At 34.4% G+C, this 13,295-nt stretch overlaps 1 protein-coding gene across 1 annotated transcript; it reads right to left on the reverse strand.

Annotated features, from left to right (window-relative positions):
* LOC148604165 (uncharacterized) lies at positions 1-9,179 on the reverse strand. Its single transcript, XM_088549028.1, has 5 exons — positions 8,530-9,179; positions 6,873-6,942; positions 2,765-2,901; positions 1,852-2,016; positions 1-539 (listed from the first exon to the last, which is right to left on the reverse strand). Exons 1-5 carry the CDS (start codon positions 8,591-8,593, stop codon positions 166-168), a joined length of 810 nt encoding a protein of 269 aa, XP_088405154.1. The 5' UTR covers positions 8,594-9,179; the 3' UTR covers positions 1-165.
* Positions 9,180-13,295: the final 4,116 nt, after the last annotated feature.

Genomic DNA, 13,295 nt, shown 5'->3' on the forward strand with positions numbered 1-13,295 from the left:
CTAAAGAGTGTACAATATGAAAATAGCAGTTTGATTATTGGACGGACGAAAAGAACACAGCACACAGAAACAATGATATTCAATATATCTGTATATATAGTCAATAAACACGAACGAGAAATCTGCACCAATAACAAAGACAGCACGATCATGTCTTAACCATTTTCACCGAGTCAATGGAGGAAGCTTGTTTCCCCTAACAGTACCATTTGGTAATTCTTGATCGATAATAAGATCCGGTTTTGGTCCCGTTGATTCCGGAGCCACCATACCACCTTGCAGTGACCAACCTTTCGGTGGTGGAACCGGACTATCTGCAGGTAAAGGTTGTTTTTTGCACTGGTCAATATTCTGGTCTCGGTATTTATCGTTACTTGAATGCGCCTTTTCTTCCCCGCTGATGGGATTCACCCTGTGATGATTATTTGATTTCTTAAGTTTGTGAAAATAAAATACTGCGACGACAACGGCGACTATTACAACAGTAATTGCAACTAATGCTATGGCTATGTAAAGTCCAAAACTAGCAACCGCTACCTCTGAAAAAAAAAGATTGCAGATTTATTGCAACAGGGTGAGACTATAGAGATGAACACCAAACGACAAACATAAAAATAAGGCGAATTCGTGATTTTCAAATGGGGCGGGCGGGAAGCACCCAATTATACTCCGGAAAACTAAAACTGGTTTTGCAGATTGGAATAAAATGTTTAACATAGCGCAGCTTGATACGACCGAAAAGGTCAAACCCTGAACAGTTGAGACAAATACGGACATATCATCATAACTTGACATTACGCTTGATTTGATTAAAATAAAATTCTATTCAGAATGAATTTGATCAAAGAACTTGATAAAATGGCAAACAGACAAAAGAGTAAGTACACCTAGTATACAAAAAATGGAAGAAAATGCTTATTTTGTATCCATTTCTTGTCTTTAATTCATAAAATGCAAGGCTCATAACTCTTTTAATATATCAGACTTTTCTTTTGTTGTGTGGAACCATGTACTATAATTTCATAAAGATTCGTGCATCTTATTGTCCGAAAACTAAAAAAGTGTCGACTTTATGCCCTTAGTCTATGATTGAACAAATAATCACCCCCACCCCCTCTCCCAAACCAACCTTGTGATGGTCCATACAAATACTCAAGTTATATAGTTAGGCTACGTTGGCGCCCTTTGACCATTATTCGTAAGAAATAAGGTTATAACACATTCCACCAAAGATCAATAAAATTCTTCTTTTTAATTGTATGCTTTAAAGATCCATACGCTTGTTTTGGACAAGAAAAAAACTTTTCATTTGCTCTTTTCAATCTCGAATTCCTAAACAGAATGGATCATTACCCCCTCCCCCCAATATAACTCCCAGTCTGACCTTTGTGGTATTGAACATTATGTTATCACATCATAAAGATGAATATATATATATAATTTACTTATGTTATGTAGTTACATTTAATGGACTGTCCGCCTATTGGCTCCTTGTTTCAAAACGGTTGGAACCATTATCCTCAAAATTATTATCACCCTACCTTTTATGATTTGGAATCTTGATGTAAAATTTTATACAGCACCTCTGAATGACAATTTTTTAAGTTATTGCACGAAAAGGTAGTGAATACGGACTACGACGGCATCCTTTTTGCGTTTTATAAAAAAAAATATTGTCAAACGGAAAGGCGCACAACAAGCCAACTGTCGTAAATCCGCCTTTGAAAAAAGAATATCTACAGAAAAGCTCACATAATTTATATCATTTACATGTTCTTACCAACAAATCTAACTTTAGAGCTAGCAAGGCTTAAATTAGTTTATTTCGTTTCAGAAGCACAATATACTAACCCGCAGGCACGAATTCTGTGTTATAGTATTTGATTTGAAAACCTTTAAATGCATCAGTACTGTCTGTTGTAAATCTAATCAAGAGGTGCTGTCCCGAGCTGTTCATATTGGGCACTGACGTAATACAACAGGACTGGTACAATACCGTAGCATTATCAAACTCACCTAAAACATTTTTAAAATAGCTCTGTTAGTTTTTTTTAACAAATAGACGCAAGATTATTCCCTTTCTTTTCGGTTTAGGTTACAGACCACCAATTCAACCAATGAGCATTTGGAACGTACGCAAAAATAGTCCTACGCAGAAATTACCCCTGTTCCTCGTAGTGCTGTGAAAAAAGCTCTCATCTTATGTAAAAAAATTATACAGTTTCTGAAAGGAAAAACATTTCTGTACATTTCATAGGTGCATTTTCCTTCTTGTGATGTGAAGCCAAATCTCCATAATGATTTCCCATGCTATTTATAGACCCTTCACTTCCGGTGACCAGTACTGCACTGCAAGTCTGCTAACCCCGCATGCCATTCTGAGGATTGTGAGCTGACATATGTGGAATCATGCTGATATATAGTCCTCTGCAGGTTAAAGTTAAGGTAAAGTCCAGAGAAGCCATTGAATATTGTGAAATTAGCATAGAAGCCTATGGGAAGTGGAATTAGTGGCTTCTAGCCTTTATAATAAAGGGAAAACATGAGGAAAAAAACATCGATAAAATGTTTAAAGCCATCCAACAGGTGCAATAGACCTCTTTACAACTTTTCCGTATTATTTATCGTACGATATTATAAATTTAAACTTTAATACTAAATCAACACACACATAAACAAACTAAAAATAATTTGGCCTTCCTATTCTGCAGGCAACGTTCATTGACACAAGGCTTTATCATAAGTTTAATAAACATACACTTACCATCGAATACTTCTAATTTATCCACTTGACATGCCGGTATTTTTCCTGAGAGGTATTCTATTTCACAGTCTGGTACTTCAATTTTCACAAGTTCCGTTTCTTTGGCCGATGTAATTAACCAGTCATAGACCATGTCACTGGAAACAATCAATAGCAAGAATTACATTCGAGTAAGATTCGGCTTCAAGAAATTATATACTTAACTGGAATGTGGATAGAAGACGCCAACGTATTGGTTTAAATTAGGTAAAGACTACCATACGTGGACTAACCCCTGCATCGCTTCCTTCATGGCCATCGCCACTATACGTCACCTAAGTTACATGATGTCTCCATAGATGGTCTCCTTCCTTTCATACAAAAACCTCTTGGACTTCATCACATTAGAACCAAACTTTATTCTATACCTCTCACTCTACTACACTCCCTTTACAAAACAAGTCTTGACACTCCTGTTTCTGACCCCACCTCATCATTATACAGACTTGTTGCCATCATTTTGGATATTGGTTTCCACAGACTCTTTAAACCAGTTTGTGTGAAAAGTCAAGATGAAGAAAAACGATCATTTCTTCCACTACCGTTTGTCAACAAAGGTATAGATGCAATTAATTTGGCTAACATCCTCCATCACAAAAACGTTACCAACAAAATTCCCCCATATTTCAAAGACAAATCCATACCAATTATTTCATATTCCTATACTTCACCCATCGCATCCAAAATTTTCAATTATAAAAGGCTATTGCAGAACCTCGAGATTGAGGACTTCAAGGCTAAACCACCTGACTGTTCTTGCAAAACCTCTCCATTCAAATGTGGTCCTTCTGGTCACGTCGTTACGGGAGATTTAACCATTATCGAAAACGAATCTCTGCGTAATATCCTTTCTAAAGGTCCCAAGTACCGTGAGCCACGCTCCATAAATTGGAATTATAACTTTAAAGTTCTTATGGATGCCGTCGAGGACTATGCAAGAAAATGGATAAAACGAGAACAAGAAGACATTGATTCTCTGTCAGAGTGGTTAAAGGCCGTGAGGTCTTTAATTTTGACAGAATGAAATTTTTAAGTAGGTCAATGAATGCCAAGGCTACGTCAGTTTTCAAAGACCCCGATGTAGCAAAAACATTGTCTACTATACATGACAAATATGTTGTCATACCAGCAGACAAATCCCAAAACAACATTGTTTTTGTCTGCAAAACCTTTTATATCCAATGTTTATTATCAGAGGTAGACGTAAAAAATAATAGCAGTGATAAGACCTACACTGCTACCACTCTCTCCAAAGAAGAGATTGTGGAAAACCATAAATCTGTGCTATCCTCTTTTGGTCTCTCTACCCAGGACGATGATTGTGATTTACCGTCTATGTACTGGATTCCTAACCTTCACAAGAATCCATATAAACAACATTTCATAGCTGGATCTGCAAAATGTACCACCAAACCTCTTTCAAAACGATTAACTTCTATACTCACAACTGTCAAAGAGGGTCTACAGTCCTACCACAACACTTGTTACTCCCGTAGTGTTATTAATTCAATGTGGATCCTGAAAAATTCGAAAGATCTTTTGGAGACCCTCAATTCAAGATTATTATCAGAATATAATAACATTCAAACCTATGATTTTTCAACACTGTATACTTCTATTCCCCATACTCAGTTAAAATCCCGACTTAAAAAGATTATACATCGTTGTTTTTTCCAAAAAAGATGGTACACCTAGATACAAATATGTAGCTCTTGGTAGAGATTCCTCGTACTTTGAAAGAAATAATTCCAAATCATCTTCCAAATATACAGAGGAAGATGTTTACAAAATGCTGGAATTTTTAATTGACAGTGTGGTGGACGTGTTTTTCAACAAACGGTCGGCATTCCAATGGGAACAAATTGTGCTCCTTTACTTGCTGACCTATTCCTTCACTCTTATGAGGCTGACTTTGTAGCTGATCTGATCAGAAAGAAAGAACATCGTTTGGCTAGATCCTTCAATCTCCGTTTCCGCTATATAGATGACGTATTATCTTTAAACAATCCTAATTTCGGGGATTTGATACATCGCATCTACCCAAAAGAACTTGAGATAAAGGATACTACAGACACTGTGAAGTCAGCCTCATATCTTGACCTACACTTAGAAATCCATAGTAAAGGAAAACTATTGACCAAACTTTACGACAAACGTGATGACTTTTCATTCAGAATTGTCAACTTTTCTTTCATCTGTGGCAACATCCCTTCGGCTCCTGCGTATGGAGTATTCATATCACAACTCATACGTTATGCCAGAGCTAGCCGAAACTACGCAGACTCTTTGTATCGCGCTAGAACTCTAACAAATAGGCTTCTGGCACAGGATTATGTTGCTACAAGATTGAAGTCATCATTACAGAAGTTTTATGGTCGTTATCATGAACTCGTGGAGTGGATCGTTATGGTGTATCCATCAGCACCATGAAAACTGATTTATTCAACGGGTCATAGTTTTCCTTCCCTCGTTTGTCTACCCCGGACTTGACTTTTTATGAGCAACTCGGCGGGTGTTTCTAGAAAAGGAGAGGACGCTTACCCTACCGGTGCACCTGGTCCATGCTCCCAGTTTTTAGTGGAGTCCGAGTTGCTCATTTACTTTTGTTACTTTGTATGTATGATTTTAGTTACTTTATGTTCTTTGTTGTGTATGTCTGTTTTCCATGTCTGGTCTTTGTCCCTGGATTACATTCTTTTGATTACCGCTATAACCTTGGTTCCCTTGATTACTCTTTCCTTCATCAGCGGAAGTTAAAGACCAAGACAAATATAAGAGGGAAATATTATCACACTGTATTGAAAGAGTACTCAAGGGAACCACAATTCGAGCGGAAATAATAAAAAAAAAACATATTCAAAGGATAAAGTTTAGACAGGGAAAACATACACACGAACCAAAGAACATAAAATAACCAAATTAAAACGTACATAGAAACAAGGGTGGTTGAGCAACTCGGACTCCACAAAAAACACTGGGAGCAAGGACCAAGTACAACGGTAGGGTAAAAAACTGGGAGCATGGACTAAGTGCAACGGTAGGATAAAAACTGAAAGCTTAGACCAGGTACATCAGTAGGATAAGCGTCCTTTGTATTTCTAGAAATGCGCATATAAAATGTCGCGTCTGGGGTAGACGAAGGAGGAAAGGGAAATTATGACACGGTGAACTTGATTCCCATTCGTCAACAACAAAAAGACAGTATTTTTTTCATACTTAAACAACTACACAGACTTCGTGGCATTTCTAAAGTGGTTAAATATTCGATTAATGTTAAAAGAATGAATTGAATGTAAAGGATAAATGCTGACAAATAAGAAACAAGCAAATACTATATAGAACTATGATATGAAACAACTTATTTGAAAAAAAAATATATTTAAAAACATAATTATCGGTATAGTGTATGACGTGGATCAAGCAAACAATCAAATAAACACTGAAGTTTTAAAATTTGCGAGATTAGAATTGTTTCATTAATATAGGTTACAAGTTCAGAAATTTTAATAGGGCGTAATTAGGCGACAAAATATTGGGGTCCTATACAAATTATATTGATTCTCTCTATTTGAGTCGTTTTTTGTGTGTCCATCACAGGCAAAGCCAAGAAATCATACTTACTTTAGATCACTAAGTTGTAAATTAAGGAATTTTGCAGTTCACTAAGGTGTGATTATCACTTCACACTAAAAAGGGAAATCCGCTAACATTATTAGATGTCAGTTCTTTCAGGTGTCGTGTCATAAAATCATATTTGTCATATTTATTAATAATCGGAAACCATTTTTGACAGTTCGTGTAGTTTATATCTTCATTGCAATAAGATTCCGCCATATTCAACATCTCTGAGAAAAAGAAATCAAGGAAACCAAGATTCTAGCGGAAATCAAAAGAATGTAATCCAGGGACTTAGAGGTTTCAGAAAAATCTTAATGCCGGGTTAATATTATCCCAACTCGACCATTCACGCTACAAAAATTACAATAAAATACAAAATGTAAAGGAAACCCTTTTTCAATATTGTTTATAACAGTACTTTTTTCCTTATGCAAACTCCTGTCAAACTTACTTTGGGTATACAGTTGGATATCCTGGTGAAGACAAATATTTAGCACTAGAAGTTGCTGTTAAGGTCTCATCTAAAACATAAAAAAACTTCCATTAAGATAATGGCCAATTCTTTATTCAATTACTCTAAATTAAATACATGAATATCAGATATATGTTTGTCTGTTTAGTTTGACGTATCACATTTGTGTTTTGTCTTACGCATTTGTATGGTAATACATGTAATTCACAGGCACTTGTCTCAGAAAAAAAATGAGATAGTGCTTGGGAATTCAAGCGCTAGATTGAATCAAATAAAATTCTAAAATCAGAACAAGACAAACGCGTATCTTTAACTTTTTACTGATCAACTTAGTGGGTCACGTTTTTGTTTTTTGTTTTTTTTTATTGGAAAGGGAAAAATACTTCTATCTTGTCTGCGAACCCTGTTCATGATCCATTCTTTAATGGTGTAGAAGTTGGTCATTAACTTGAGTTTTCTCTGAGGACATTTTTTGTGTATGGTGTTCGTAGTGTTGTTTCTTACGAAAGCTCATTGAACCCATTTTCGTAGACTATAAATTCGTTTACGCGTTATAAGGCGAAACTTACGCGTAATAACGTAACGCGATACTTTCGCGAAATATATTATGAAAACAAGCATTGTTGAGACTGATCTTTTATTTTTTTCTCAAATGTCTATCATTTTGTTGAAATATACGTAGCAGGGAGTCCCCTCGCTGCCACGATTGTCATGAATAAACTTCTCCTTGAAAGTGAACGCATTTTGAATCAATGACAAGCAAGAACCTATTTAGCGGCTATTTTTTTTTTTATCAAAGCCTAACGGCGATCGCTGTATATAATCATTGGGGAGGGGGCGCTAGGTAATTTGTATGCTCCTGCTAGAAGCTAGCACTTATGGGCATTAATAAAACGAATGATATGCTTTTCTGTTGTCGTTAAAATTTTAGGGGTCATGACCTTTTACACCAAAGATGATTGTTGCCCATATATTCTGGTTTTGTTTTGTTTTGTTTTGTTTTTTGCTATTATTTTGTTTGATGTTTTTGGTTCCCTTTCGTGCCATTTTCATTCTTGATATAAAAGTTTCGTAAATGACTTCGTTTGACTTCGTTTGACCAAATAAAACATAAGTGCTTTATATAAAAAACAAAACAGATTTGAATCTCTCCTTTTCGAAGAGAAAAAAATAAAGAAAATTGAAAATTCTAGTGGGGGGAATTAGAAAATCCAAGTGTAAAAATACAGGCGGACAAATCAAAGGTTTTCTTCTTCCTTTACAATTAAGACAAACGTTTCGCGTTAATTCGCGTAAGTTTTGCGAAAGTTTCGCGTAATTTATTATAGTCTACGAAAATGAGCTCAATGGGCTTTCGTAGTTTCTGTCTCGATACCTTTTTTTTTAATTTAAATACATGATCAAATGATGGCCTTGAGCCCACTGTGGATCCGTCTCACGCTTTGACTGTGGTTTTAGTTACATGTATCCTCTATTTCACTTTCTAAATTGTTAATATACAAAGAATATTTTTGTTAACATGTCTTATTGCAACTTAAGATTATGAATATCATTTATACGGCCCTATCTTAATTGATGCTATTATACTAGTTTTATAATAACGTGCTGAAGTATATGTATTGGAATGTATACTTACTCTGAGAATACGTTTGGTGGACGATTAAGATAATAATATACGTAACAGGATATCTAAAAAGCATACAAAATAAACATGTTAAAGATAGAAATATAATTCCATATGAAACACATAGTTCAATATTTTGCCAAGGTCTAGGGCGTGTACTTTCAGACAGATCCCAAAATGGTGGTCCTCATTATAACGTTATATTATGACCGGTGCGCCAAACATCGCCCAAGCTCCCATATAACATTTTTTACTCAATTTTAAATATGTGGTACACCGGAGGAAATCTTGAATGTCCCTTTTAATGCTTTGGGGCTTTGACTATGTTTGTCAATCTTGTTGATCTTGCACTATCATCCCTTTCATAACTAACTATTGTATGCGAAACTCAGCTTTCATGATAGGTTCTACAAAGGACTGGGAGCGTTAACTAACTTTAATCGTATTGGGGTTGTCGGTGCCAATTGAAGAGTTTGCATCTTTTTTTTTCAGATACCGATGCAATTAAAGATTGATACATATCACTTGATGCAAGCATATTATACAGTCCCTGACGCAAGTAGCCGACTCGGTCGATGTTGAATTATTTATTACTGATTTTCACTCTAGTAAATTAAACGCACATTAGCATTCATAATATGACAAGCTTGTTTGAAATAAAATTGACCTTTGTAGCTTTGAACATATTTAGGCAATGTAAAAACTCCGTTAGCAAACATGGTACGGCAAAAGTCACCAAAGAGTGATTCTCCTGTAGTAACGGACTACCAGATTCTGTGTACCCACACGAACTAATATCTTTTGAGGTTTTTGAAAATTTAATTTGACTACTTGCACCGTTAGAATCAAGGGAAAAAATATTTTCCATGTCATCTTGGTAAACTGAGTTATGATTTCATTGAAATGCACTGAAAATAAATATTTCAAGGGCAGATAACTGTCAAAATCCCCGTTTATCTAACATTCTATCGAAAAATTCTAAGCAAATCTGGTGATGCAGAGATAGAATAATTGTCTTAATTTTCAAAATGACAATGCAGCCTTGTGTGAAATCATATTGTCAGATTAGTGGGATTTTGACATGCATGTTTCTGATTTTCCCATTTGCCCGATTCTTACAAAAATCTAGAAATAATGTGTTCACAGTGTCATCAATTGTACAGTAATATATAATGTTGTGTAAAAAAAGAGATGCAAATGAATACAATATGTAGTAAAATCTCAAATTTCTCAACAATACAATTTCCTGTCTATTATTCACAGCCATGTAAAATTCTACTTCATCATTTAGAATCATGACAAACCAAATAAAACAAAAAACTACACGATTTCATTACCAGAACACATTCAGCATATCAGACCATTGGAATGTTGTATTAAAACATCGATACATTCAATATAAAGTCTCCGTTAACATGCTAAGGTCATAAGTGTTATTTCAACGGTTTTGCTTTTAAGAACAAAGCGAGCAATGTAGAACATAATTAACGGGCTATAAACATGTGTTTAGGTCATATTCAATAAGTAACCCATTAGGCTTTGTGAGGTTATTTTCAGTGTGAAGATGACTGCAGTGGGCCAGAATATCATTTACATGTATACATTGTATTCTTAGTACACGCTTGCGTATACTGGGCCGGATCAAGACACTTTGAAAAGGAGGGATGTCATCAGAGGTTCCTCAGAAAAAGAGGTGTACTAGGACATTTTTTGCCATTTTTGTCAATTTTACACATGAAAAGGACAAATTTTCCAACAAAAACGGGGTGCCAATCCCATCTTGCTCCGACACTGGCGTAAACATGCCTTATTTTCCGCCAAGCGGGTCCACTATCAAACTTTAAGATAAAGTAAATTCAAACACCATTGACTTTTTTACGTTTTCTATACCACTACCGTAATTAACTTGCTTTACAAATACAAATTGTTTTAAAAGATAACGACATAACTTCAAAGATATTATGACATCTTTTCTAAAATAATTAACAGTTTTACTAATTCTTAAAACGTGTCACAAGAACTTTGACTTTCTAACTGAACAATTATAGTATTCTCGCTCATCTTGGATTTAGAGCGAGTGAGAAAAACGAAAACACAATTCAGTAAAAAATGGAGATGCTAGCCGTTTCTGTAGGCATCTCTGTATACATTTCAATAAGTCTGATTTTATTATTAATTGTTAAATATTAATTTTGTATAAATATATAGCAAAATTAACTTTAAATATTATCACCTTATAAAAGCATTGTTTTTTTTTCTTACCCGCAGGAAATTATGTCCATCATACTAATTAACTTGACAGCAACAAAGAAAGTCTACCTCATTTTTTCCAATCTGGTCCTAATTATGATTTGAACATACTAGTATACATCCTCCGCAAAGATTAAATTCGATTTTGCTACAATAGCTGTCGTCAAAATAAATCAAATGATTGGAATCGATGCGTCACATTGGGTTGGTAAAGTCTATTTAGGTAATTTTTTTCGCCATAGGAACGGACACGGCGAGTTTTCCTATCAAATCGTGTATTTCACAGTTTATAACGCGTCATCATATTAATAAGATAACTTGCCAAAAACTTTGATCTCCTTAATTGGACAGTAATTGATTATTATTGAAGTAATTAAATATCCTTGAAAATCATTTTGACATAAGTATGAACTTTGTGTCCACTTACATATTTAAGAAATAGACATGTTGGTTAATGCTTCGTATGTTTAACTACATACAAAGTAGTTGACGTATTTTAAATGTGGCGCAAGGTGTCAACCATTTGCTTTTCTATGGGCCTTGAATAGATATAATCTTTTTTACCAACGACATCTACACAAAATAACTCATTGTACCTTGTTTACATTAAGTAATTTACTTGTATCAAAAACAAGAGCTGTGTAGATGTTTAATCACATTTTTTGTAATGTTATAATTCATTATAATCAAATTTATCTTATAATACTTAATTTATTCTAATTTTTTCTTCAATTATTTTTATTTTACTAAATCATTTAACAACTTACTAGTTATTGTTTTTCTTCTGTTGTTTTTTTTTTTAACTATAGTCATTTTACATCTAAAAATAACTTTATTATAAAGCCCTCATAATTGGGCCGTCTGGTTGAGACTCGTAATCTTGAGTAGTCAACGACGTTAAAGCCCCCTTAGTAGTAGTTGTGGTGTTATCTGGAAGATTTTCGAGAAAAATGGAGGTAATTATAAATAACTGCGCTGTAGGATATTATACATTATCCAGAACTTAGGTACATCAGAGTGAAAACAAACCTTAAAATTCAGGATAAATGATACACCAAAATTAAAATAAAACACCTCTTCGTCTGACATCCATCCAGTGGTTTTCTAAATGCATAGATACCAATTATATAAAATACCAATTATATAAAATTAGAAATTACGGTTCGTTGCACACTTGTTTTAAGGAGTCACCGCTCACCACCAGCATCTGATTACTTAACAAGTTCGAGATAAAAAAAATAAATAGCATATGAGAAGTACTCAAAATCCTATATATCGCAATATAAAGCTAATCAAACACCATCTACCATGCATTTGTTATACAAAGACTTTATGGGTTTCTCTATCATTCGGGACAGACAAATCTGTTCCAGTCAATACCCTCGGGGATCTATTGTTCACCAGCAGCGGCATCGACCCAATAGTATCTAAATGGACGAAATCGAATTGCACCAGTAGTTTATTAGCAGGTAGACAGGTACATGTAAGTGTGGAGCAATTGAATTCTTATATTTGTACATTTTCTACCCTTGAAATGCTAAAAAGACGCAATTTCTATCTACCAAAAATTTTAATTTGTGCAAAGATTCTAGCCTTCTAAATAAAATTGTATTAAATAACCATTTAAATAATGCAAATTTCGGTAGGCTCACATCTGAACACGTGTTTCAAGAAGTGCTCTTCCAAATAAAGTTTTTAAAAAATAAGATAATTTTATAGTAATTATATAAATTCAACTTGACTTTCAGTCCAGTATTTGATCCCATTTTAATCAATAACTGAATTCTAGACCGACAAAGACAGGTAATATAATGGTAATGGATACTTATAACAAATGGATAGTAATGTCCATGAATTGTAGGATGTATCCAGATCAAGCTTAATCTAAGAATCCAATAATCGAACAACGCCCTTCAAACAGCAGTTATCTACCTACATGTTTATGAAATACAACGGAAAAAATAATGTCAAAGATAAAGTTTTAAACACATGCAAAGAATAAGGAAAATGTGTGATCAAGTTTCTATACAAAAAAGAAATTCTTTTATAGTATATGTTAAATAGTATCATGTCAGGAATTTTGTTCCTGTTTTTTTTTTTCGTTTTTTTATTCACTACAACGTACTTCTTGCCTTGTGTTTCCCATACTTGCCAAATGTTTCTATGACATACGAAAAAGAACATACCAAAACATTCAACATTACACGGAACGGGAAAGTCTGTACAAGGATTTTAGTAAAGTATCAGTAAGGGATTAATACAGGAATAAAAACAAAAACAATAGGGCATTAATGGAACATTAAATGATACACCACCACGTAATGGTGAAAAAATGTTACTCACCTTGTATATTATGGTGCCAAAAAACTGCAACTTTAAAAAAAATCATTGATCCGTTCACAAGTTACCTTCTGGTGTTTGTTTGTTTGTTTGTTTGTTGGGGTTTAACGTCCGAGCAGCAATATTTCAGCTATATTCAGACGATGAACATGAAATGATGATGAAATGAAAAAGGGATGGGACACAAG

Source organism: Perna viridis, chromosome 10 (genome assembly GCF_037379345.1).
Source record: "Perna viridis isolate PV_CMFRI_1.1 ecotype Kerala chromosome 10, ASM3737934v1, whole genome shotgun sequence".
Taxonomy (NCBI): Eukaryota; Metazoa; Mollusca; class Bivalvia; order Mytilida; family Mytilidae; genus Perna; species Perna viridis.

What these genes read in the sequence shown, in the direction of transcription:
- LOC148604165 (XM_088549028.1), bottom strand. Translation starts at nt 8,593, where the DNA reads ATGCTTTTTAGATATCCTGTTACGTATATTATTATCTTAATCGTCCAC. An exon ending in TATCCAACTGTATACCCAAA is followed by an intron (nt 2,902 to 6,872) that starts GTAAGTTTGACA and finishes GATTGTTTCCAG; the next exon opens with TGACATGGTCTATGACTGGT. An exon ending in CACAGAATTCGTGCCTGCGG is followed by an intron (nt 540 to 1,851) that starts GTTAGTATATTG and finishes TTTTTTTTTCAG; the next exon opens with AGGTAGCGGTTGCTAGTTTT.